This window comes from Bombyx mori, chromosome 6, assembly GCF_030269925.1.
Source record: "Bombyx mori chromosome 6, ASM3026992v2".
In the NCBI taxonomy this organism is placed as follows: Eukaryota; Metazoa; Arthropoda; class Insecta; order Lepidoptera; family Bombycidae; genus Bombyx; species Bombyx mori.
The window spans coordinates 2,436,567-2,464,541 of record NC_085112.1 but is presented as its reverse complement, the minus strand read 5'-3'; the positions used below and the strand labels follow the sequence as shown (position 1 = coordinate 2,464,541).

At 38.9% G+C, this 27,975-nt stretch overlaps 2 protein-coding genes across 10 annotated transcripts in view; one reads left to right on the top strand and one right to left on the bottom strand.

The window, feature by feature from the left end:
• The first annotated feature begins 348 nt into the window (after window positions 1-348).
• On the top strand, window positions 349-15,555 carry LOC101737813 (F-box only protein 9). Of its 3 annotated transcripts, XM_004925198.5 has the most exons (11): window positions 349-560; window positions 1,971-2,102; window positions 2,478-2,612; window positions 3,378-3,528; window positions 4,819-4,970; window positions 5,887-6,050; window positions 7,407-7,601; window positions 7,956-8,091; window positions 8,845-8,952; window positions 10,145-10,369; window positions 13,579-15,555. In XM_004925198.5, exons 1-10 carry the CDS (start codon window positions 558-560, stop codon window positions 10,340-10,342), a joined length of 1,374 nt encoding a protein of 457 aa, XP_004925255.1. In that variant the 5' UTR covers window positions 349-557; the 3' UTR covers window positions 10,343-10,369; window positions 13,579-15,555. The 3 variants fall into 3 exon arrangements, with proteins under 3 accessions (XP_004925255.1, XP_062524942.1, XP_062524943.1); XM_062668958.1 differs by having other exon boundaries at window positions 10,145-15,555; XM_062668959.1 differs by lacking the exons at window positions 8,845-8,952; window positions 10,145-10,369; window positions 13,579-15,555 and adding an exon at window positions 8,388-8,456 and having other exon boundaries at window positions 7,956-8,121.
• The window catches only part of LOC101737944 (diacylglycerol kinase theta), a 61,008-nt gene continuing 47,431 nt past the window's right edge, over window positions 14,399-27,975 (bottom strand). For 2 of the 7 annotated variants that reach the window (XM_038011501.1, XM_038011505.2), the window contains 11 exons: window positions 26,658-26,869; window positions 25,336-25,548; window positions 24,368-24,502; window positions 23,727-23,901; window positions 23,130-23,278; window positions 21,887-22,063; window positions 21,123-21,264; window positions 20,344-20,499; window positions 19,419-19,575; window positions 19,050-19,157; window positions 14,399-16,451 (listed from right to left, as the gene is read on the bottom strand). In XM_038011501.1, the coding sequence (XP_037867429.1) occupies window positions 16,350-16,451; window positions 19,050-19,157; window positions 19,419-19,575; window positions 20,344-20,499; window positions 21,123-21,264; window positions 21,887-22,063; window positions 23,130-23,278; window positions 23,727-23,901; window positions 24,368-24,502; window positions 25,336-25,548; window positions 26,658-26,869 (1,726 nt within the window). In that variant the 3' untranslated portion in view covers window positions 14,399-16,349. Of the gene's footprint in view, window positions 16,555-19,049; window positions 19,158-19,418; window positions 19,576-20,343; window positions 20,500-21,122; window positions 21,265-21,886; window positions 22,064-23,129; window positions 23,279-23,726; window positions 23,902-24,367; window positions 24,503-25,335; window positions 25,549-26,657; window positions 26,870-27,975 lie in introns of all 7 variants that reach the window. The other 5 variants (XM_038011502.1, XM_038011506.2, XM_038011504.2 and 2 more) reach the window with 4 other exon arrangements.

Below are 27,975 nucleotides of genomic sequence, written 5' to 3'. Positions count from 1 at the left end.
ATTTAACTCATCTCAATTGACCCCTTTTTCGTTGTTATTTGTACCTGAGACGTTTCCATCATCCCCAAATACAACAGATTTTTAAAAAATGGATGATTTTGCAACGATTAAAAAACTAATATTGAGTGTCGAAAAATTTCCTGGTTTTTTCCCCATTCACCTCTCAACCCCTAATCACCCCATTACCTATTGCTCTTATTGGTCAGACTCCTGTCAACGCTAATATCTTTCTAAGTTTCAGATTTTGCGCATATCTTATTTTTTTCTCTCTTGAACTATAGTACATTCTAATCATTCTTACTCACTTTTCAGTGCTAAAACTTTTTTGTTTTGCTAAGTCAACTTTGAAACGCTATTTCATTTCAGGGTCGATGCGACTGTGAACTTTTTCTCTAATGAGAAAAAAATTGAGCAATATCGTAAAAAAAACCACGTACATAATATATTTGTATATTAAAATTTAATATATTACCTATCATAGATTATACACTTAATATATTTTATGTCACAATTGTAGTTGCAATTGTTGGTACAATAAGGCACATAAATCAGTGAAAATGGTAAGATTACAGCGCACTACCAAAACAGCACCAAAATATTTATTTTAAGATTCTGTCATAGTAATTTTGACCTAAATGTTATTCGAGATTTAACATATAGTTTTTAATGTGTGTTCAGTTTGGTTTAAAAAGTTATTGAATAATATTTTCAACCTCGTTCCAGTATTTATTTTAAGAAAGAAATTAAATTAAAATATCAGCTGAGAATAATATAGATTACATTATTCCCGCATTTTATTGGTTAGAGCCAAATTTTTTATTCTGACCAATCGAATAAATAGTGATCTTTTTTGTATTTGTTTTAATGGATAGTATTAGTTTAAAATGAAATTTACCATGAAAATTTGTTACTAGAAGCAAAAACATGTTTGAGACACTTTGAAAATATTTCATTATGTTCACTGTATTTTGAACATACGGAATGGCAATGAAATGGTTAATTTATTTACTTTCAAACATGATACCTTTTCTTTTATGATTAATACAATGTCAATAGTTTCAGAATAATAATGAAATTCTAACAGGTGTATTATTCGCTTAAACTGTGAATTTTGCAATGTCAAGAAAATTTTATATATTTATATGTACTTTTTAAGTCATTGTGGCCTAAAGGATAAGACGTACGGTGCATTTGTATATTGTGATGCAATGGTGTTCGAATCCTGCTAGTGGGTACCAATTTTTCTATTGAAATATGTACTTCACAAATATTCACGATTATCTTACACGGTGAAGAAATAACATCATGTAACAAAAATCAAACCTGCAAAATTATAATTTGGGTAATTACTGGTGGTAGGATGTCTTGTGAGTCCGCACAGGTAGGTACTACCACCCAAGATAGGTGGCGGCATTTGCGTTGTAGATGTCTATGATAATATGTATGTATATGATAAGTAGTTGAAATAAATAGTTGAATGAAAATATTCTGTGTTCATGACTTTTGAATTAAATAATATTTCCTAATATACATATTTTTTAAACAACCGAATCAACCAAGCTACACATAATATTAAAATACATTGCTAATAAAATGTTGGTTATGATCACCCATGAACATCTTGAAGAACAATAAGAACAATAATAAAACTTACTGGAAAATTATCTCTTAGAAAATAGTCTCCACCAAAAAGTTTCCATTAGAATGAGAGGCACACATTGTCTGTTTGGGACATGATTGAATTGGTTTTGTATATAAAACAAATGTAGTATTCCTTAAATTTAATTGCAGTAACTTGTATTGTACCTTAAATGTGCTTAAGAATCTTCTTCTTCTTTTTTATATATAAAAATGAGTTGCTGTTTATTTTATAGAAAAGTTTAGGTCTTTTATTTTTCAATTGAGGCACTACGAGGTCTGCCGAGTCAGCGAGTGTTCAATAAATAACTTTGTGCCAACCTCTATTGCAGGCATCAGGACATGGTGAGACTAGCAGCGAGTGTGAAGGCGAGGAGCAAGAAGACTCTTCTTCGTCTCATTCTAATAATGTGCTTGAAGCTTGCAATACTCTTGACAATTTGAGTTTACAAGACAATGCGCAAGTAAATATTTCTCGTTTCATTACCAAATAACTTAAGTACTTAAATCTTATATAACAATGACTAAAATAAAGTTCATCTGCCAATAAACAAGAAGAATGGACAATTTTAGTACATTTATAGTGATTCTTTGGTCATGGGATTGGAGTCTTATCTTCTAAATTTCATACCAAAATAAATGATTTGTAGAAGAAAAAGCCAAAATGAGATTTGAAATATGTTCTGCTGCTAGTATTTGAGGATTTAGGAATCGGGGAATTAAATCAGTAGATCAGAGAACTAAAATTGAGCTAAAATAGTACTTGTAATAAATAGTACAGTTCATTAGGTGCATACAGATTCTTTGATACCTAATAAGATATTAACTTTTTTTTTCAGAATACAAATCACGGTGAAGATGAGCTTTCAGTCTTCCGGCAGCAGTGGCAGAGAGAACTCGAATCAACACCGACAACACAGAAAGGATCAAAGCTTGAAGAATCATTTGCAGAACCACTCACTGATGAGGATAAGGTTAATTCTGATCTCATTATTAGCAATTTGGGCAATCATATTTTTCACCAATATATTATAACAAAACAAAATAATACTAAGAATTAATGCTCAGAAAAACATTAAGAAAATGCAGAGTAGAAATATAATTGTTAGCTTCTAAATTACATTAGTTTTTCAACTATTATGTGGATCCTTTGTTTGTTTTTCTTTTATACTTTCATAGATAACAAGATAATTTCACAATATTCACTTCATTTACATATAGCACCATACTCTACACTTAAATAGAAATTCTTTCGCGCCACTTCGATAAAGCGGTACGACACGAGAATCCTCTCATCGTGGCCGCCGGTAACTACATTCCCGATCCTGCGGACAGAATGGAAAGCAGTCGACGTCGCCCCAAACACGTCATAACGGATCCTCCCGATCCACTAACGGTGCTTCTAGGTACCTCAGGCACCGGTCACTGTTCTCGTCGAACCCGTCACTTGCGACGAAGGGGTCGACGAGTAAATTAACCCTCAGACACAGCCCATTGAGTTTCTCGCCGGATCTTCTCAGTGGGTCGCGTTTCCGATCCGATGGTAGATTCTGCGAAGCACTGCTCTTGCTAGGGTTCGTGTTAGCAACGTCGTCAGGTTTGAGCCCTGTGAGCTCACCTACTAGTTAAGGCGACGCTGATATAGCCTCGAAAGCTTAGGTAGGAAAAAAAAATTCTTTTATTAAAGAAGAGTATTTGGTACCTTTGTTTGGAAGCTACATGTTATTTTTACTTTGTAGGCTAAGCAACTGTTCCTCCGTGGCGTTGAATTCGAGCGCGGGGGGAAGTTGTATGAAGCTATACAACATTACAAGCGAGCCATACAGATCGTACCGGACGTCGAGACGCGGCTGTACGAGGGAAGCGAGCTCAGGGGAGATACGCCGGAAGGTATTTTTTTTAAATTTGTTGTTATAACTCTTGAAAGAAAACCAAGTTTTTATTTATTTATTGCTTATATGGGTAGACGAGCTCACAGCCCACTTGGTGTTGAGTGGTTACTGGAGCCCATAGACATCTACAATATAAATGCGCCACCCATCTTGAGAAATAAGTTCTAAGGTCTCAGTATAGTTACAACGGCTGCCCCACCCTTCAAACCGAAACGCATTACTGCTTCACGGCAGAAATAGGCAGAGTGGTGGTACCTACCCTTGCGGACTCACAAGAGGTCCTACCACCAGTAAGTTAAGAATAAGCTTATTTTGATTTAGAGCATAGTAACCATAAATAATATACTCTATGCGACCACAAAAACTGTGCAGTATTAAAATGTGGGAAATAGTGAAATTAGAGTAATAAACGCTAGATTAAATCCTAAAAAGAGTTTTAATTATACTGCTTATTTAAGTAATAATGACTAACATCTGGAGGCTTGTCATGTTAGTAGCCATTTGTTACTTCGACTCAGCTCATAGTGATACTGAAACGACGTATGTAATTTTTACTGTAGTGCTGGGCAATAAATAATGCACATCGATCTCTAGAAAGAGATTTTTGGCTAATTTCGGCTTTGTAGAGCATTGTCCTTATCGCACGAAATACTAACAGCCCGGTATCTATTAAGAGCGGTTAAAACAATTATTGTGAGTTGCTTATTTTGATTATTCTTTTATTTTTTATAAAACAATTATTTTTCTGAAGTGCTGTCTTTAGATGATAGTAAAATATAAAAAAAAGTGTATGTTTACGTTTTGTTTTTTTTATATTAATATCAATAATCAATAATATATTAATAAGGTAGTCTGCACGCTAATCACCAGCGCTTTAGATGGTAATCCAATAATTGTAATTAATAGAAATAATCATATTGAATCCTCTGAGAAACTGCACCCTTGAACGGTCCATCATCAACAGCTCACACATGTCCACTGCTGTGCTTAGGGCTCTCCTTGTACACATTACGTTATGTTATGTCTTAGTTAAGTCTTAGGCATTTCTCATCCATTTTTTGAAAGATCAAATATATATCGACGCTTGAAAAGCAAACGTGACTTAACGACAATAACTGCTTTGTACATAAATGATAGGCAATTAAATTAGTTTACTGTAAAGTTCACGCATTGTCGCTTAGTCACGTTTGCCTTTCAAGCGTCGATATGTATTTATTACTTTTAGCTTTCGCTACATCCTATTCATAATACTAGCCATAACATTGGATTTGTGTGGGCGCTCCGTTAGATTCAGAGGTGGAGGAAGAGGTTTGCGCGGACAAGGCTCCTCCCTCCGAGGATGAGGACGAGGAGGTCGTGGAGGGGGAGGAACTGCTTGCGAGGCTGCAACGAATTCTAGCTAGGAGGGGCTTGCTGTGTGAACCGAAACTACCCACGGTGGTGAGTATTGATATTCTCAAACTTTGGGAAATTTATCCGAAACATTATATTAGACTAGATGTCAAGTAATGGACCACAGATGTCGTTTCATTTGTCATTCTCTGTCTGTCTCGCTTTGATCTATTCGAAATTCAAGGAAATTCATCTGTCACAGAAAAGGACAGAAGAATGGAACTTACATTCCAAATATTCAGTTAAATTTGTTCGAATAAAAAAAATCGTAATTGTTTTCTTGAAATCGATAAGAAAAAAATTTTGGTTACTTGTAACGTTTGGTCACCATTTCTTTTGTGCATCATTTAACAGACAATTTTATTGAGTTTTGAACAGTTTTTTTTCAAAAATACCTCGATTAGAGGGTTAAGACTAATATTCATAAATTTATGAAACTAAAGATTATCTTTCCGGAACTAAAAGTAATATATAACATACAATTATGAACCCAAAGTCCTAGTCCTAGTCATAAGAACCTAAATCAGTTAATAACCATTTTCATTACGGCTTGTACTTTGTTAGCTCGTGTGTTGTTTCGGGACTTTTTTTTCTCCCCTTACCTATCCGCTGGTAGCTTATGAGGCTATTCAAGCTACTCCCTGACGGGTAGCGGTTTCGTCACCTTGTCCGGCATTAAGGTCTCGCATCGGTTCCGTTTTTTTTATTTTTTATTGCTGAGATGGGTGGACGAGCTCACAGCCCACTTGGTGTTAAGTGGTTACTGGAGCCCATAGACATCTACATCGTAAATGCGCCACCCATCTTGAGACATAAGTTCTAAGATCTCACGTATAGTTACAACGGCTGCCCCCTACCCTTCAAACCGAAACGCATTACTGCTTCACGGCAGAAATAAGCAGAGACTCTCAAGAGGTGCTACCACCAGTAGTAAAGCTTTTGAACGTGACCTCAACGTGTGCAGTCGGCGCACATATCGTGGCTCCCGTACGAGGTGTTGCTGGTGGTGCTGCGCTGGGTGGTGAGCTCGGAGCTGGACGCGGGCGCGCTGGAGGCGGCGGCCGGCGTGTGCCGCGGCTGGTACGTGGCCGCCCGGGAGCCCGACCTCTGGCGCTCCATCTGCGTCAGGTCAATACCTACTGCTCTCTTATTCGCTACCAACGAAGCTCACTCTCATATCGTTAAGTCAATTTTTGCCGCGAACGACTATTCGAACTGGGTTTCCCTACTTATTCGCTCTAAGGGTCTATTTTAACTAACTCATGGGCTTACTGGTGGTGGGACCTCGGGTGGTTCCACCGCCCTGCCTATTTCTGCCGTGAAGCAGTAATGCGGTTTGAAGGGTGGGGCAGTCGTTGTAACTATAGTGAGACCTTAGAACTCATATCTCAAGGTGGGTGGCGGCATTTACGTTGTAGATTTCTATGGGCTCCGGTAATCACTTAACACCAGATAGGCTGTGAGCTCGTCCGCCCATCTAAAGAATTTACTAACACTAGCTTTAGCAAGAGTTTCGCAAAATCTACCACCGGATCGGAATCGCGACTCACTGAGAAGATCCGGCGAGAAACTCAGTGGGCTGTGTCTGTAGATTAGTTCGCAAATTGTATTGAGTCGATTGTGACTTCGATCTTATGTCTCGGGTAGTGACGTCATTCGAATGGTTATGTGCTTAGGATATACCGAGCAATATATCTCAAAACACTTGTGCAGGACGACGTCAGTAGGGCAACATTGTTATTTTATAATTTTAATTGTAGTCCAGTAATTGTAAATTAGGATGTTAAGGGTAATCATCCGACCTTAATAAGATAAGCTCTCTGCTCTGAGTCGTTAATGTTTATGGAATGTACCAAACCCACTTTTATGACAAAAGGAGGAGAGAGAACATAAAACGACCAAAATATCCTCCTTTTATCGCATTAACAAAGCCATCCTATCCATCATAACAAAATCTTCAAACCAAGCCCTTGATTCGAGCCCTACACCCCAGCAGAGGGTAATAGGAAAAGAAGAAGATCTTCAAACCAATGTACGCCCAATGTACGAAGGGCGTAACGTTTATTTATGCCGTCTTAAATCTATTTCTTTTTCTTCTTTAGTATTTGCCTCCGGCACGGTTTGTGAATTAGCCAGCGTGAAGTAATAAGATTTTTATAATTGGCATGAAATTAAATGAAATGAGATGAGATCATATGGGATGAAATAAAATGGTGTTGTTAATTTACTGAGACTTTTTCAGTGGAATTTTTGGAGGATCTCGAGAAGTTACGTTCAGTTCAGCGGCTTTGTTTCATTTTCCCACATTTGTGCACTTTCACAGATACAAAACAGTTAATAAGCCACCGTTAACATTTAAACCTGAAGAAACACTGAATAGATAAAATAAAACAAATCACACAGCTTCACTCCTAGCGTTCCCGCCAAAAAATTTCCAAATGTGGTTCTTCAAGTTAACCTTAGCAATCCTCGACCCCCCCACAGAACATGGGGCATAGAGTGCGGCACCCCCCGCGCTAACGGCTGGTCGAGCTGGCGCGACATGTACATCGCGCGTCCCCGGCTGCGACTCAACGGCTGCTACATCAGCAAGACCACGTACCTGCGCCACGGGGAGAACTCCTTCCAGGACCAGTTCTACAGGCCGTGGTATCTTATTTACTACTACAGGTACCTCAGGTGAGGCTCATTGGATCGTTATCTTAAGTATACATAGTTTTCATTTTCAATTGACCAAGGCGAAGGAGCCGTCATAACTTGAACTTGTCCATCAATTTTGAGATCTTAGTATTTTGCCATGCCGCGTTTTTTTTATTTTGCTCATATGGGTGGACGAGCTCACAGCCCACCTGGTGTTAAGTGGTTACTGGAGCCCATAGACATCTACAACGTAAATGCGCCACCCACCTTGAGATATAAGTTCTAAGATCTCAGTACAGTTACATCAGCTGCCCCTACCCTTTAGACCGAAACGCATTACTGTTCTACTGTACTGTTTAATGTTCTATTTCACTTTGTATTTGCCATTAACAGGTTCTTCCCCGAAGGCGTGGTGCTGATGTGGACGACAGCGGAGGAGCCGGTGACGTGTGTGGGCCTGCTGAAGAACCGACACGTCAAATCCGGTTCCGGGATCATGATGGGACATTATAGGCTGATTGGTCAAAAGGTATTTATTTATTTATTTGGGAAACAAACAGTACAATACAAACATATAATATTAAAAAAATAGACAACAGCTGGAAACCTTAAATAATAATAAAAAATATAAAAATATAAACCTTGCCTATTTCTGCCGTGAAGCAGTAATGCGTTTCGGTTTGAAGGGCGGGGCAGCCGTTGTAACTATACTGAGTTCTTAGAACTTATATCTCACGGTGGGTGGCCCATTTACGTTGTGGATGTCTATGGGCTTCAGTAACCACTTAACACCAGGTAGGCTGTGAGCTCGTCCACCCATCTAAGCAATAAAAAAAAAAACTGCGGCTCAGTAAATTCAAAATTGTGAAAGAGATATTTTTTGAAAAACAAAAACAACATGCCTGTCATATGAGATAGAGGGAGAGGCAGGGAGTTAAACTCCAGTATGTAATGCGTTAACATATAAAATATTTATAATGTACGTATTTCTGTATTGCATATTATATGCGAGTAGAATTATTTCCCTACATTACAAGTTAGATTAGTTTTCGTTGTCGTATTGTCATGTCCTATAGTTGTAAGGCATATTTGTCTTGACTAGTCGTGCGCACATGCCTTATGTTACAGGTCAGATTTTTAACTTATTCTTATTCATTGTGTATCTTTTTTTAGCTTGTAATGTGTACCTAATAAGTAAATAAAATAAATATATATTATACATCTTAATAACTGAAGCGAAAGGGAAACAGAACGTTCATTAAAGTAACGCGTTTGACTTTAGGTTGTGATCGTTATAAAGAAGACCAGCGAGAAGAAGCAGGTGATGGCTTCGAACACGAGGTTCCGAGCGCGCAGGAAGGAGCTCGAGCATGAACAGACGTTCCACCTGGTGAGGCTCTCGTCACTAAGAAAACTATAATCTTAATATATATAAATCACGTGTCACGTTGTTTGTCCGCGATGGACTCCTAAACTACTTAACTGATTTTAAATTAAATTTGTACACCGTGTGCAGTTTGATCCAACTTGAAAGATAGGATGGTTTTTATTTCGATTAATGGTCGCAATATTTAATAAATTAAAAATAAAAATAATTAACAATAAAATTATTTCTTATGTTGATTTTTGTTATTAATTGTAAGTTTCATAAGTCTAAAACAGATGGCGCATTAAATCAGTTTTTACAGACAATTGTAATACTGTCTGACATTAATATCTCATAGATGGCGCTGTGTTAAAAATACCCACGGTTCACATAAGCTACAATTTAATGGTATAAACACCACGTTGCTGAGGCTAAAGTATAAGTGAAACTTATTTCGCAGTAAACGCAATACAGTGAAATCTAATTGTTCTTACTTTGTCAATTTTTGGTATTAGCATAGCCGGCCGCGTGTTATTTAGAAACAAAACATTAGTCACAGCCACATGTGGCCGGGTCTGCTAGTTGTATTATATAATGCACTAGTAAAATAGGAACACGCTTAGCCGTGGTTGCTGCAGAAACTACTCGCGCGCCATCTAGTGTTGATTGTATTTGTAATTATTTTTTCCTGAAGTGTGAATGTAAATATTACACATCAATAAGTACAAACATTCAATAGAACGCTTTCTTTGGCTTAATGTGTACGTTAGTTTGTATGTAGCGAAATTTTTCAACGCCATTTTCAATCGATTTCGATACGTCCGATTAAAATGTCAATTAGCAAATGCTTTAAGTACCGATAACAATACAATAATGTTAAAACTTCGTTCTAATATAATAAACTAAATAATAATATAATAAAAAATAAAAATAAAATAAAATAATATAATAAACCAAAAAAATAAATAATAATATAAACAGAATAAAAGAAGTGATGATTAAATTGATTATTTTGTTTGGATTTTCTAATGAAGTTTCTATTTTTTTTCTGCAGTTTATTTTATTATTATTTTTTATTGCCTTTGTAGGCAGACGAGCATACGGTAAGTGGCCACCGTCGCTCATGGACGTCAGCAATGCCAGAGGCAGAGCCAAGCCGCTGAAAGCCTTTTTTTAAAATGTTGTTTATCCTGACGGTACGCGTGGTGTGCGGCAGGAGCTGGAGCTGTGCGACGTCCGCAGCCGGCGCAACTTCCAGCTGCAGTGGCGCCACCACTCGGTGCGCGTGCGCCTCGACCAGTGGACGCAGTTCGAGCTGGCGCCCGGCCGGTACCCGCCCTTCGCCTTCAGCCGCGTGCGCACCTACACGGCCGAGTCGCACGCGCCGCTGCTGCCCACGCACGCCTACACATAGGCCCTGAGAAACGCAGCGAGAGATGAGGTAAGCGCCGCTCTGTCGGACGGAGACACGGACGGCGACAGCGACTCGTCTTAGCTCCGGGCACTCATCTTCCGGTGCGTTCCCTCCCCCCGCTCTCGTGGCGACCAACTAACTAGGCTCGTACTATATAATAGCTTACGAATGCTATTTTTCCCGCGTTAATAAAGAATTGAAGCACTGCAAATCCGCAGCAAGTGTACAGTGAACGGTTTGCGTGTGTGTGTAATTAGGCAAGCGACAGTGACGTCACGATCCGAATGATTCTTAAAGAGATTGTTACAAGCGCGGAGCAGGAAGGATTTCGTACGTTAATCTGTTGTTACCTGTCTTTGTCACTCCTGTGTAAATATAACGAGTCTCGCTCGCACACATGCAATGACCGCCGTTCTCAGGGATGGTAAACCTTTTACCTGAGACTGTAAGGCTTGTTCTTGTTTGCGTGTTGGCTTTGAGTAGTAAGGCAAGCAGTAATTCCGATACAGAGCAATCGGATTCTGATTTTTCAATTTTAATTTTTTTATTTCTGCCGATTTAGTGATTGTAACTCGATTTTTATAACTGTTATAATACAAAATCTAAATAAATAATTTATTATAATAACAATAATTTCAGTAATTTTTTTCTCCTTCAGACATTTTATGTAAACCGTACTTAATACAAAAATGTTTGTGACCACCCCCAGTAGATAAAGAGGTCATTGTACAAAATTCTTCATGCTCCGCGGCTAAACTTTTTTCTTTTTTTTTTAATTTTTTTTTTAAATAAAACCAGTCGTAAATAAAACCATTAAACCAGTCGATAATCTTTAAGTGATATATAAAAGTTTGTCATCATATTATTATGTTAATTTGTGAGTGATAGGGTGACCATGATCGCCTGAAAAAAACGTCTTTTCTATTCATATACAAATTAACATTTTATGAGTAAGCATTATTCAAAATGATTTGTTTGCTTTAAGTCTTCCAGTTGTTTTAGCTCGGTCTGGAGGGTTTTTGTTTGATGGAGTCAAAATGAATTTTAAGATTATTCTATTTTTACGATGATTTTAGAATTCTGACACAGCATGGCCTATGTATGTATGTATTTAGTGGAAATTAGGGTGAATACAAAACCCAGTGTTTATTGTATAGGAAGCGCTTAAATTAAATTAAAATGTGTAAATAATGTATTATGAATTCCCGGTGAGCCCAAACTGGCCTCAACTGGTGGTAGGACCTCTTGTGAGTCCGCGCGGATAGAGACCGCCACCCTGCCTATTTCTGCCGTGAAGCAGTAATGCGTTTCGGTTTGAAGGGTGGGGCAGCCGTTGTAACTATACTTGAGATCTTAGAACTTATATGTCAAGGTGGGTGGCGCATTTACGTTGTAGATGTCTATGGGCTCCAGTAACCACTTAACACCTGGTGGGCTGTGAGCTCGTCCACCCATCTAAGCAATAAAAAAAAAATCCTTAAAGCAAACTTTAAACTAAAACGCAACTTACCTTGTACTATGTTATAGAACACTATTCTTGTACATATTGTTATTATATTTATTATTTATAACATTACAAAGTACCTAATTTATTTCAAGAATATTTATTATGTGTATCATGAATTGTAGAGTATATTTTCAAAATGAAATAAAATTTGCATTTGCGACTGTTTAAGTATTTTTAATTGCAACGAAATGCTTATTACATCTTAAAAGTAAAACACTGGTCAGTGTGCAAATTGTAACATGAATTTATTTTGTGCCTAGTCAGAGCGATGACTCCATTGCCTTTTTTGTGCAAAAGCGCCTCTATGTGCGCAGCTGTCAACCAGGACTTTTTGGCGGGAACGCGAGGAGGAAAGTTGTGTGATATGTTTTAATTTGTCTATTTAGTGTTTCTTTAGGTTTAAATGTGTAATAACTGTGGTTTATTAACTGTTTAGTATCTGTCAAAGTGCACAAATGTGGGAAAATTAAACAAGTCCGCTGAATGTAGCTTCTCGGGATCTTCCAAAAAGTCCATTGAACATTTCTCAGTAAATAACCACCATTTTACTGAGATTGTATTTCATACCATATCATCTCATCTCATTTAATTTCATGCCAGTTGATTAATGTTTCAAATTAATCAACTTCGTTTCATTTCACTCCATATTATCATTTTTACTAAAAAATAATATAAACGATTAGGCTGTATGGTTTGATACCTTTACCTTTCCAGTTGGCAAAGAACTACTACTGTCAACCTATCACCGCTGGACGTAGTTTCTTGGGATGTTATTCTTTCGTCATTATAGTCAACCAAACGGCTGGATTTACTACTGAGATGGCTTATACGAGTTTCCTACGTAGTAGGGGAGCCCAAGCGGTGATTTCGGGATTTACTAAAGCGCGGCAGATTAATATACAGGGGGATAACTTGTACCCGGTTAAATACCTCCACCAAATATGAACCTCATAAATAAGGCCGCGCATCCAGGATAATGGATCAGATTAGTAAAAAAAAGTTGATTATCAGAAATTCTCGAGCGCGTCAGATTAAGGTAGGGTGAGTTAATTACATGCTATAAAGTGTATATTCTAATAATTTGACAATTTGAGTGACTTAAGGAAAGGGGAGGACTACAAAGATGAAAAAAATAACGTTATCTGGACATTCTCGAGCGTGGCCCATTTTTTTTTATTTTGAAGGAAATTGAAGGATAACGGAAAATATAATATATAATCTGAGGATTTCCACAAGCTGGTAAAACAAAAATTTGTTGATAAAGTTGAATGCGTGCAGCAGCGTAATGCCTATATTCCCCTCTCCGCGTTTTTTTTGAACATGTATTTTTAAATTATTTTCTTGCAAATACAAGAATTTTACTTAAAAACAAACTTTTTTATGTGCATGCTGTTTCCTAAGCTTTTCAATTACATAAATAAGTTCAATGATTTAAAAAAAAAATTGTTTTTTGTTTTTTTGTCAGATTAGGCGAATCCCTCTAGATAATCGTCAGACGATGGACAGCGCGTCTAGGACATAAAGATGAACCATATTATTATATATCTTAATCTTGACGCGCTTGAGTATTTCAAAATGGTGAATTTGTTTTGATAATATAATAACGGCCGCGAGTTTGTGTCACATCGAAATCGTCAGATTATTGCATGAGAGCTTTATTTAAGGTTTCACTTAAGACCCCTAAGAAAATCTGACGAGCTCGATTAAATTTTTTTTTTTTCATTTTCAGCTCTTACCTACGACCGCACTCACCATTCAAACGATCAGATTAACATACATACATACATTATTAAAAATACGTAGGATATTTGCGCGCGTAGAGCTGTGGCATTTCTCACAAAAGTTCGCAAGCGAATCTGCAGTGTCTGGTCTGGTGAATTTACTTACATGTGGGGGCACGAGAGATATTCACGTTATAATCCTCATAAAGTCGCTGTGATTAGGAAACACATAATTTTCTCGTAATTGTAGATTCTTCATTGCATATATATGAAATACCCTATTTTGCAGAAAATATGAACTTCTAACACCAGTGGTATCCTTGTTGTTAAACTCAAAAAATAATGCAATTGACTTCATCGCTACAGGGCAAAAAAATACAGCGAAAACTGTATGTAGCTAATAAAAAATATAAAGAAAAAGGACATACCATCTCACTAAACAGACAGCTTGATATTTGGCTAGCAAAAAACTATCTTCGAGAAGCTTATGTGACACATTTTAAAGTATAGGATTTTTTTTTATAGTTAATCTTTTATGACAGAAATGAGTATAACTTTCTATTTTAACTATTGTATTCTGACAATCACTTATATTTCTAAGTTGTAGACGTAATTTGGTCAGTAGACTTTCAACAAAATATATACTGTTTTTAGTCAAGTTATTTGCATCTAGAAATTACATATTTGTAAATTTCTGATTTATTTACCTTTTGAAATATTTTAAGGATCGGCTCGACTATGACTAATTTGATTCGACTAGTCTTACTTATTAATGTGATGTGAAAATGTGAAATAATAATAACGATCTATGTGAAGTAAAAACATTCATTAATAATAATAATCTTTATTTTCATAATAACATATTTTACAATTTCAAAAAGATATCCATAATGACTATGCCTACGTTTGGTAATACATTGTGAATATTTACTATTTATACAAGTGACCAGCTGCTAGCGTTATGTGGACAGTGTCCTTAAATGCCGTCTTAATCTAGTGAGAAAAAAAAATCTAGAACCGCACTGGCTAATGTTAACAGTCATCACGACTTAGAAAGATTCCAGTTAAGATAAAAAACTTCCAAAACTGAATCACTGTTGTAAACACGTGATTGTTGACATTGAGTTTTGTAAATGTCAAGTGTCAGTTGATGTTAATGTCATATTATCTTTTTGACATTAGGGAATTTATTGTGGAATGAAACATTATTTATGTAATGCATAATATAGCTCTAAATGTATTTTCTGATTATTGTATGCGTTTGTTTACAAAGTACATAATAAATATTTATTTAATTATTTTTGGTGCTAACACTAAAACTAATATATAAATTACAATTTTTTTTTTTTAATAAAACTTCCGTACCGATTCACATTACTGTATTTAACAATATCTATGTATGTTTAAAACTGCACATTGTTTATACAAAAATTTGCTTACTAAAAATCTACATGTCACTATAAAATCGAGGTTTCAGAGCCTTTGAGAACACAATTAGATCATTCACTCTAATGTTCCAGGGCGACATAATAATAGTAATATATTGTTATAAAAAGGTATGATTAAAGTTAAGCGAATTACACATTGATCTAAATGAACCAGTGAACTATATTATAGATTTGATGTTCCTTGTATTCTGTAACTAGTCCGAAGATGTCTTAAAGACACTGATTGTTTTGTAGGTAAGAAGAGTGAAGTTAGGTTATCCCGACATCAGAAGCACAAGTCGGATCATTCTGTTTTTATATCGCCTCTATATGTACTGTGGTATGTTTTATTTTTCTGGAAGTTTCGACTCGTGTTCTTCAGATCAATGTAATATTCTTTTAAGAATGTTTGTCATTAAATTGTATCACATGTATCAGCAGTACGACTTTCAAACGGTAAAAATACAATTATAGATGCCGTACCTTATGTTTTTAATGTCGAGTTATGTAAATTAGAATTAAGCATGGGAAAGCGTATAATAAATAATAAAAATTCAATTTGCGTTTCATTGTCTGTTCAACAGTGAAGTTTGGGATTGTTTGGCAGTATGGTCGTGAGATAGTATGGTTCTACCGAAGTTGAGTATCCCGTTTGGAGGAGAGAAACTAAAATCGGTCAAGCAATGAAGTGACCAGTTACTTTTGCTTATTGTTGGTAAAGTTATGACGATTTGAAAGTGCCTACAAAGGCCTACCTGAATGAAAAACAATTTTGATGACCAACATGCGTTGCGATGCGTTTATGCGTTTTAATCTTTTAATGACTTAATAGATACCGATTTAAAATGATTCCCGAAGAAAACGAACTATTCAGCAGATAGCTCCGCATATGCAGATAAAACACTAAAGCAAAGTAAATTAAAAATGATGTCACACTAACGTGAGTTCTTTGAACGAGTATTTACTATTTTTGTTTTTCATTTTTAATAAGTTTAAATCTAACAATTAATGATCTATGTCGTCACCATTACGAACGCTCATTCGAACTATATAGACTGGGCGGGTCTTTGCCGCGGTAAAAAAGAACAAACGAAAAGTACCGAATACGTATAAGTTCAGTGTTTATTTTTTTACACGAGAAAGTTTAGACAAAAAAAAATAAAACAACGACTATGACTATAAATTTATTATTTTATTATAAGTAATTTGTAGTAATAATAGCATTTTGTAGTTAAATGTATGTACAGTGCACGCGGTTCGTCCGTTCGTTCGGACAGCGAGCGGCGGGGCGCGCGCCGGCCTTGAGCCCGAGGCGGGCGCGGCCCTCAGATGAGCCGCTCGCTCAGCCAGATTCAGGAGTCGGGCGGCGGCGGTGCAGGCGGGCGGGCGCGCGGCGGCATCGCCGGCTCCGTGTTGCGACGCCGCACCGCCGCACGCTTCTTCAGCATCGTGGCCTGCGGAAGGGGCGCGGCTCGCTAGCGGGGCGGGGCGCGGGCGTCACGGGGCCGCCGAGCCCGCGCCGCCCGACCCGCGCTTCGTTTTCTTCAGCATCGTGGCCTGCCACACCACACACACTCAGCGGCGCCCGCGCACCCGCACCCCACCCCAACCCACCTCCGCCCTACCCTCATTCCGAAACTAGTAGAAACGTGCCGATGCCGAGTGGAAAGATCGAGCCACGAAAGCATAACCTTTGAATTCGCCTATTTAGTCTAATCTTGTAACAATTAGATAACCGTAGTTAAAATAAACTGCCGAATACAATATTCTATTTTTCGATATCAAGATACATTTAAAATTATAGATCATACAACAATGGAATTACTATATAAAAGAAAAGGTTGCTTTTTAATGTCGTGAGTAGCACTTTGAAATAGCGATGTGGCGAATTCAAGGGTTAAGGCCGGCCGCACATTGCAAGAAATTGCCTGTTTTTTACTAAGACGTTTTAGACCTCGCACTTTGTTAGCAATTTCTTTCTAACGAACCGACCAGTGTTGCCGACTTTTTAAGTAGTAAAATATGAAATATATAAATGCACCTAAAATTTCTAGATCGAATCGCCTTTTACGAAGGAAACACGTTATTGACTTTCAATAATTTCGAACTGCAATTTTTTAGAATTTGAATTCTCACTACAGCATGTTTTTTATGTTTTTTTATTGCTTCGATGGGTGGACGAGCTCCCGGCCCACCTGGTGTTAAGTGGTTACTGGAGCCCATAGACATTCACAACATAAATGCGACACCCATCATGAGATATAAGTTCTAAGGTTTCAAGTATAGTTACAACGTGTACCCCACCCTTCAAACCGAAACGCGTTACTACTTCACGGTAGAAATAGGCAGGGTGGTGGTACCCACCCGCGCGGACTCACAAGAGGTCCTACCGCCAGTAAAACGTGTAGTATATTATTATTTTTAGAATATGCCTAATTGCATCCATCATGCAAATAGTATTTTTGCCGGATTTTAGATGTTTCTTTTCAATTTTACCTTTATGCAAGAAAAGGTCTGGATTGAGATACTCTATTTTGAGTATAACTTCTCATTTACTACAAACACTATTTGTTACAAATTAATATTCAGTGTTAAATATAATATTAGTACTCTATTATATTAAAAGGAAGGTCGAAACGATCGGGCTTAGTTTTAAATTCACTAAGTTGGCAACACTAGATCCGCTCGTTATTTTACTAATAAAATTATCCGAATACAATTCCATTGACCGTATTTAAGTAAAAGGGAATTTATTAACTACCAAATTAATAATTTATTAATAACCAAGAGTAAATTATTTATCCTTCCTTTATTATTTGTTTCGTTATTTTTACTTGAAGTATTTTTCCAGCAATAACTTATTTAACAAAAATGTCCAGATTATTTTCTTCTCATCTGACAACCCTAATTATTCTTCTTCTAATTTTTTGGTGCGAAAGATCGATTTAAATATGCTTAAGAGCGGGTCTTCGAATAATTTTAAAATTCCGACAACGACTTTTAGCAGAAGACCTTCTTACGCTGCGTGTCAGAATTTTTGCCGAAGTTTTGGGAATGTGCTGCCGGGCTAATAGTTGAAAGCGTACGAATGGCGTCGACCGCGTTGACCCGAGGGAAGTGACGACGTGACGGGTTGAGCGTGTCGTGCGCCGGGTTCCGTGGACCGGTGGCGGACTGAAGCCGTACTACGGAACCCTAGGCGTTCAGTAGGACGACCTCATGCGTACTAATGGTTTACTGGTGCTGAGTGGAGTTTGAGTGCTCGGGCGTTCGGTGAGATTGGGATAAAAAAATTTAAAGTAATTAAAAAAATAAATGAAATCTCTCGCATGTGCTGGCATTAAAATCATCCTATCAAGCCAATTTATATTTTACAAAAACATTTTTTCAATTTTGTTGCGTTTGCGTGGTTTTTCAAACAAGTAATTAGTCATTAAATTGTTTTCAGAACGTAACGGACTGACTTAATGGTATGTAAACGCATACCGATCAAAAGTAATTTGGGTTCTAATAAATAATATAATAAATAAATATCGGCAAGCGAAAACATGCATTATTGTTGCGAGATAAAGTTAAACTAGAGTAGGTATGCTCCGCGAGTCGTTGCAAGTATCTAAATAAATTTAAAAAAAATCTGAACTCGTGTAGTGGTTTGTTTCTTCGTCTGTCTTCGTCTGTTTATCCGGACTACATTACGATTTGGACATGATTTTTTTGGCAGACACAGAACTTTTTACAGACATTATAATATCTACTAATAGCTTAGCGGGGTATTAATAATCAAATTTAATACTGTTAACTTTAGACTGATTGGTTTGAAAGAAAGGATTACTGGAGGCCCTGTGGCCTTCCAGTTTCACCAGAACAAGTGGGAGAGCAAAGGCTCAGCCAGGAGGGAAGGGATTTGCTAGTAGCTGACAACCGCCTCCAGAGGAGACCTAATAACTCAAGAGCAGCTGTTTCGCGAATGACTGAATTAGACCTCATTGCGAAACTTAGGTAACAACTCGCAGGAGCATACATTACTGGATAATCTAGACTGAGATGGATACCTTTAAAGCTGACTTGAGGACCACTACTTCGCTAGGCGCTGCCACCCACGGTTCGCCATCCACCTGCACCGGAATCTCGCTTTTGAGGTTGATTTTTATGTGTCCGCCCTGTAATGGTTTCGTTAATAAGTAATTTGGTTGACACTAAACAGCGCTAGAAAAGTAACGGATTTATAGATGAAAATAGCGGGCCTTGCTGTGTCAGACTCAGGCGCCTTCAAATAACTAGAGGGGACCAAATTATACATACATACCTTTTTTTTAGAGTTGTGTAATCCATTTACGGATACCCGATCGAGGGGGGTAACGGACCGGGTTATGTCGGACTCCGGCGCCTCCTGAGAGGAAGAAGGGCACGCTGGTACATACCTGCGCTATCCGCATCGCCCCGCGTAGACCGGATTGGATCTGTCCAAGGTGCACTACCCCGGTGACGCCGACCACCTCGAGCATGCCGTCCCAGTGGTTCGGCTTGTTGAACTGGTCGTCCTTCTCCGGACCCCACGGGTTTGCGCCAGAACCCCAACTGCACCAGACATTTTTCCAAATGTAATTTCATAAAATAGGTTCCTTAACGTTTCCTTATACCACACCGCGCCTTTTAGTGTATCCGACATCGGCTTAAGAATGTGTAGATTCAAAATCGTACAAAGTAGTTAAAAGTACTTTTACGAATTACGATGTTTCAAATGCTTTACAGTTTTCATGGTCACGATCACGTCGGAAATAAAATAATGACAGTAAAAAACCCGAAATCAAATCGTAAAAGTAATTTAATGACGTCTACGATTAGACCTGAAGGAAACATCAAACGCCTATCAATCCTGTAGCGAAGTCATCAATTAGTATCTGCTTGATTATACCTATGTGTTACTATGTGAACTTTCCAGGTGTAACGTTGAGGAGATTAGTTCCAACCATCTAATCAATCTGCGACTGGCCCAAATACTTTTGTAACCGTTCTTCAATTGACTTTTGCCTTGAGTCTACATTTAACCAAGTGCTTGATTACCAAGATCATTGCGCATGTATTTTCTTGTCATGTGGCCGATTTTCCATTTAAAGCAGAAAGCATAATTCCAAATTATGAATTGACTACACGGTGAACATTCACGTCTGGGCTCTTATTCCTCTTACCAACAGTACTCAGTGTAGATAGACAGAAAGGATATACGTGATATACTTATGTGGTTGCCAATCCCCACCAAGACGTTTCTACGAATTGTATTTCAAGATGTACGATAAAAAGCATCAGCCAACCAAATCCATTTTTTTTTCCACAATAGCGATTTACCTAAGTATGTTAAGTATGATGATTCCCTCGACAGCTGGCAGTTCCACAGGTCGACCGTCCACTTCAAGTTTGACCGCCTTGTGCAGATCTTTGCACATCTTACGACCCACCATCTTACGCAAGCCCATCTTCACGTAAACACCTTTGTTTCTCAGCCTGAAATATTAATGTTTCTTTCATAGTTACGGCGTGACGGTATAATTAAAATTAGTCAATTCGGCCAACTGTTTTATAGAATAAAAAGAACTCGAAAGATAATCCTTTGGCGTATTTACGGACCTTCTAGAACATAATGGTTTACTTCCTCTTAATCAGTGGCGGATTAAAGGTCCAGAGCGCCCTAGGCAATCACTTTATCGGCGCCCCTGTACCGGCTATAAATGGCCATAATAATACTATAAATTTTAACTAGTTGTTTTTGTCATTATGATGACGTTGTATCATCAAACCCTAGACTTTAGTAGACCGGGACCCTTGTACTTACGCTAATGCGCGAATGAAATATGACGTTATAACTGTGAAGAAATCAAGAGGGACGACAGAACGAACATCGAAATTCATGATACCTCTCTGCTCTGGGAAATAGGCCAAATAGGAATAATCTCCTATAGATTTACATTATAGATCAGCATTTAGTTCTTAATCGTCGATATGCTATTTTCTTTATTTATTTAAAAATTCTGAGCTAACGCGCTCCTTGTAACTACACGCCCCCAAGCACGTGCCTAGTTTGCCTTACGGATAATCCGCCTCTGCTCTAAACACTTGAATCGACTTACCTGCTGTTGAACTTGTTCGGGTTTTCCTCACGTGCGTTATGGAAATCGAGACATAAGTCTGCATCGATGCCTATCCCGAAATAGTTGTTCATTACCAGGATCTGCGAGTTGTCCTCGCTCTGAGATCCTGTGGTCACAGATGCTGCAATGTTATGATGTAATCATTCGATACGTGGCTTATTATAGTTTAGGTACACGAAGGACTTATAATATATAGAATACAAGTGGAAGGAGTGGTACATTTTGTTAAATCCAAGAATAGTTTATCTATAGGTTTTCAAATTACTTTTTGTATATTATTATTTTTTCTAGTTTAATTTAGATCTCAGGAGATTAGTAGGTACTTATTGCCAGTAGGATAATTAATAAACTAATATTTTATTATTGCTTAGATGGATGGATGGAGGAGCGCAGGGCTCACCTGGTTTTAACCACGTTAATGCCGTCACCCATGTTGAGACATGAGCTCTAAATCTCAGTTTTAAAGCACTAAGACTGCCCCATCCTTCAAACAGACGTATTACGGCTTCACGGCAGAAATAGGCAGGGCGGTGGTATCTACTCGTACAGGTTCACAAGACGTCCCACCACCAGTAGGTAATTACGCAAATTGTAATGTTTGCGGCTTTTATTTTGTTATACGATGCTATTTCAGCGGACAAAATCTACAGTACCTATTTCCCAAATCACTTTTCAGCCTTTCAAATGATGACTTCCCGCATTGAAGACATTTAGTTGGGACTCATGATCATGCCTGCACTTACCAGGAAGCTGTTTGGATAGTTCTTTTGGTTCGTCTTGCTTGTCCTCGGGATGGAAAACGACGGTCCAGCGATCGAGACGGATCTCTTCGGCATCAATAACATCACGCAACAAGGATAGAGGGTCTTCGCAGCCTGTGTACCCGGAGCCCCATCGTAAAACACGAGCTAGGTCATTACCTGAGAGAAAAAATGCGGTTTACACCAGCGCCGTCTTAACACTTGGGTTAAAAAATGTTGTAAATGCGAGGTGACCTAATGGCCTTAGCATTTAATTGGTTTTAGGAAATTCTACCGAAGCAGCCATGGTTTAAAGGGTGGGTGGAACAGCTCTGTCAATAATACAACTGTCTCAGGATTTAATGTTCATGCATCACATAAGAAAGCTGTGTGATTTTGTTTAATATAGATAATAATATATAAAAATGAATTGCTGTTCGTTAGTCTCGCTAAAACTCGAGAACGGCTGGACCGATTTGGCTAATTTTGGTCTTGAATTATTTGTGGAAGTCCAGAGAAGGTTTAAAAGGTAGATAAAAATGCTCGGAAGTAAATAAAAATAACAGTTTTGTTTTTCCTTTGATGTGTCCCCCGTCGGACGAATTCCTTTTGTTTGTTTTAAGTTTATTTTATACAAAAGTTTAGGTCTTTTGTTTATCGATTGAGGCAATACGAAGTCTGCCGGGTCAGCTAGTAGATAATAAAAATCTTGACAATTGGTCGAGTGATAACTGATAACTGAATCGAGGGATTTTGTACTTGTATTTGTCTTGTGTGTGTTTCCAGTGCCAATACATTCCAAAATCCTCGAGATCGTTGATTGGAGGGATTTTAATTCATCATCATCGTTATCATCTTCAGCCTATAGTAGTCCACTGTTGGACATAGGCCTCTCCAATTGCTCGCCACTGAGCACGATCCTCGGATTCTCTCATCCAGCTTTTGCCAGCTTTTTATTTTTATTATATCTATACTAATACATATTATATAAATCTGGTTTTTACGGATGTTCCGTTATAACTACTGAACCATGAATCCGATTGACTTGAAAATTGGTATCCATGTAGGAAATACATGTACTTAATAGATAGGCTAATATCTATATGAGTGTTGGGACTCTCTACACCAATTGCGGGGGCGTTAATGATGAGAATCTTTGTGGGGTTGAGAAATAATAATGTTAATTTTAAATGCCCAGCGAAGCGGACGGGTACAGCTAGTCATTTATGAATTGATCGCAAATTACCGGTGCCAAGTGGAACAATAGCGCATGGTGGATTTGAACACTGCGAGTCCTGGCCGACATTGTCGAGGCACTGCAGCACCCAGCCTATGGTGCCATCACCGCCGCACACCAGGATCTTGTAGTTGGGAATGTGACGAAACACGTACAGCCTGATAAACGGATTTTAATAATTTAATGGTAAATAAATAAAAATATTTGTGAATAGTTACAATTTGCGTAATTACTGGTGGTAGGACCGCTCTTGTGAGTCCGCGCGGGTGGGTACCACCACCCTGCCTATTTCTGCCGTGAAGCAGTAATGCGTTTCGGTTTGAAGGGCGGGGCAGTCGTTGTAACTATACTGAGACCTTAGAACTGATATCTCAAGGTGGTTGGCGCATTTACGTCGTAGATGTCTATGGGCTCCAGTAACCACTTAACACCAGGTGGGCTGTAAACTCATCCACCTATCTAAGCAATAAAAAAAGCTATTATAATCAAGTAAACTGATATTATTGAGACAAAAATCAACGAAAATTAATTAAAATATAGTTACGGTCATGTTTGATTTATGTAGTTTGATTAATGTAATGAAGGAGTAGATATCTTTCAACTTACCCAGGCAAAGGACCTCCATTTTCAAGGTCGAACACCTGGTAAGGGTTGAGGAGTTTCCTAAAGGAGGAGATGAGCTCCAGGCCCTGACATCCACCCGACTTGACGTTGACAAAGACCAGCAGGGGTTTCACGCCCTCTGGCACCATCGTGGGCTCGATGCTGGGCAGGAGCATAACTGGGAAACGACGCGTTTGTTCAGATGCTTGAATAAGTTTATTTGGTTTCAATGTTTTTTTGGAGACTTTTCTTGGAAATATATTCTTGGATTTCTTTTTTGACGCACGGTGACCGGTGCTTGAAGAGCCCGGGGGATCCGACAAGATGTGTTTTGGGCGACGGCGGCTTTTGCTTTGTCCCGTCGCCTGCCTCTACTTATATCTAACTGTCACCCTTGCCACTGACGTTAAATAGATCAGTAGGTAGATTGTTATTCGTGAACACTCACGAAGGAGAAGATGTTTTCGCACAAATTATCATGAAAATATAAAGAAATAATATAAATTTAATGCACAATATAGTACAAATTAGTGAACGTAATTCAATAGTGCATTCTCTACGAGTTAATGGGTTGTAAATTAGAATTTTATGGGGCAACGAAGATAGGAACAATAGAAATGAGGCGATTATAAAAAAGGTCTTACCTAATAAATGCTTATCTTCATATTTGGCCTCTCTGAGAGCGTACAACGCGCGCACCGCCTTGCTCGCGTCCTCATACGTTATCACCATCGAACCGTACTCGTAGTAGATCGGCCCGATCGATGTAAACTTATTTTCTGTTAAAAAAGTAATCCAAATTTTCGAGTTATCGTCAATTTCGTTTTCGAGTTAATCCGACGTTTTGAAGGGAGTCAAAAATCAAAATCATGTTCAAAGATTCCGTTACAAACATACATACATACGTTTGAAGCTAATAAAAGCGTATTAAAAAATGTATTTTCTCATACTCAGTTCAGTTTTAATAAAAATTGCATAAGTTTTATTTTTTTTCCGACTTATGCTGATAGCCTTGAGAGGCTATATCAGCTTCGCCCTAACGTGTAGGTGAGCTTACGGGGCTCAAGCTGGAGTGTTGCTAACACTGGCCCTAGCAAGAGCAGTGCTTCGCAGAATCTACCACCGGATCGGAAACGCGACCCACTGCGAAGATCCGGCGAGAAACTCAGTGGGCCAATGGATAAGTGACTTTATAGCACCGTATGTTTTTTTTATTTTATGATTGAAGGTTTACTGGTGGCGCGGAGGCCTTTCCAGTTTCACCAGGACAGGTGGGCGAGCAAAGGCTCAGCCAGGAGGGATGGGAATTGCTAACAGCTGCCCGAGCGCCTCCGAAGGAGACCTAACATCTCAAGTGCAGCTGCTTCGCGAACGAATCTACTACCGGATCGGAATCGCGACCCGCTGAGAAGATCCGGCGAGAAACTCAGCGAGCTGATGCATGGGTTAGGTTGCACGTCGACCTCTTTGTCGAGTTCGACGAGTACGGTTACCGGGGTTCCTCAGTCTGCTCCTAGTGCTAGAGCTGAAGGTATCTAATGCAAGAGTTATTGGATCTGATGGATCCGTAAGGACGTGTACCGTATATGCGATATAGTCTGTTCGTGCTTACCTGTGCCTAGGAATTCGACTAAGATGTTCTCGTAGTTGCGCTCGGAGAGGCCGGGCGGCAGCGAGGCCACGAAGAGCGCGAGGGTGGGGCCGTGCGGGTCGCGGCGCGGCTGCAGGTAGAACCGCGCGAGCTCCATGCGCCGCACCGACTCGCGCGCCAGCCGGACCACGATGCGCCACGGACGCTCCTCCTCTTCCAGAACGCGCTCCGATACTGTCGTCATGCAACGTTTGAAGGCGCCATTAGATTTCATGGCGTTTGTTAAGAGTTTTTTAATAGGAACTTTATTTATTTATTTATAGCTTAATTGGGTGGACAAGCTCACAGCCCACCTGGTGTTAAGTGGTTACTGGAGCCCATAGATATCTACAACGTAAATACCGCCACCCACCTTGCCACCATACTGAAACCTTAGAACTCATATCTCAAGGTGGGTAGCGCATTTACGCTGTAGATGTCTATGGGCTCCAGTAACCACTTAAGACTAGGTGGGCTATGAGCTCGTCCACCCATCTAAGCAATAAAAAAAAAGATATGAGTTCTAAGGTCTCAGTATAGTTACAACGTCTGCCCTACCCTTTAAACCAAAACGCATTACTGCTTCGCGGCAGAAATAGGCGGGGTGGTGGTAGTACGAGTACCTATCCGTACGGATTCACAAGACATTTTGGTCACGATTTATGGTCTGATAAGCTTAAATTCCAAAGGAGCAGGTTAGCGGCAGAAATAGCCTAGACGATGTTACCGAACCGACTAGGTACTAGTTTTTGTTTGTTTGTAAAAAGCTTGATTTTGATGTATTAGATTCAAATTCGTTATCGGAAAGACAATAGGCGCCTCTTAATATCCTCTTGATAATAATTGGTATGACTCTTATGAGCTGAAGGCAATTATGTATATGGAGCATTCCAGCCTACGTTAATCTTGTGCGCATCGTTCCAGTGAATTAAATGTAAATCAGTTTTGACGTGACAACGTCTTGTAATTCGATGGAGCCGGTTGCACGCACGAAAAAACATGACTCATGCGGCGTTACCTCGCTCTGAGGTGTTCCACGATCATGTGGCTAAACTGGCAATAAATTTCTTCAATTATTTGACGACAACAAAGACGCGATCATGGAACGCCGTAGTCAGTTCGAGTGTAATTTTCTTTTGAAAAATGAAACCATTCCATCAGTATTTTCTTATGACGTTGTCACGTTCAACTATCGTCAGTAAACCGACTTTACAGACAACCGATTTTTTTAGTATAAATGAAATTGTTAATAAAAATATTAATGCTACAAATATAAAGTATAAATATATAAAAATAACACGAACAGTTGCAGTTCTCACCGCCGCGATCGAGCAGTATCTCGGAACAGCGGTAGTCGGAGGCGGTGCATGGGTTGAGGCCGAAGCGCTCCAGAGCGGCCGCCATGAGGTCGGAGACGGTGTCGTCTCCGCAGCACGGCACCGTCACGAAGGTCTCGCCAGCGCCCGCGATGCGTCCCGGGTACACGCGTACTTCGCCACCGCCGAACTCCGACTCCCTGAGAGACCGTATTCATTGAATATCTGTGTGGTCATCTCTTTCAGGCTTCCTCCTATTTTTTTTTTATTGCTTAGATGGGTGGACGAGCTCACAATCCACCTGGTGTTAAGTAGCTACTAGAGCCCGTAGACATCTACAATGTAAATGCGCCACCCACCTTGAGATATAAGTTCTAAGATCTCAGTATATGTAGTTACAACGGCTGCCCCACCCTTCAAACCGAAACGCATTACTGCTTCACGGCAGAAATAAACAGGGTGGTGGTACCTACCCGCGCGGACTCACAAGAGGTCCTACCACCAGTACCTACATTCGATCGAATTGTAAACTCGACTTGTACTATCATGCATTTTGTTTGGTAGTCATAGAGTGTATAATCGTAGCGATGGGTGGCATCTTGACTAGAAATTTCTCTTATCAAATTTATAGTCAACAATTATACTCAGTGTATTCTAAGATAATTAAATAATTGCGTGGTCTTTGATGGAAGAATTTTGTAAAAATCTACACAGAGAATTACGGTAAGTTTGAATTGCACCTTTTCATCTTAACTGTTTACCGTCACTTATATAGACTGATCAAATCTGAGAAGAACTGGCAAGAAACTCAGCGGGCATGTCTTTTTTTTTTAATATATATTTTTTTAAATGTTCCTTTTTACAAGAGGTACTATAATGTTACAATTATTGCAATATTGAAATGCCCGGAGCGAGCAACTCATTCCCACTTACTGCTCAGTATTATTTGGAACCTCATTCGAAGAAAAGTATGCTATAGCATCGCTCGCTATAGCGCTCAGGAAACACCATGGTGAACTGGGGTCATTTAAAAATCTGTGGCGGGTAGCCATCATACAACGCAAGATAATTGACAGATGCCTGAATCTCGCTTACGACATTTTCAAGATAAAGCGCATATATACAAGTTCCGAACAACAACATTCGGACCGTCGGTCTACCGAGCAATATCACCCGCTCGGTGGAAGATCTTCCCTTTGTCGTATATTCCGACAAACCTAATGTTACGCGGTAAATGTTATCACTAGAAATTAGATTGAGTTTGCGTTCATTCGAGTAGAATTCTACTTTGGTAATTAATAACTTG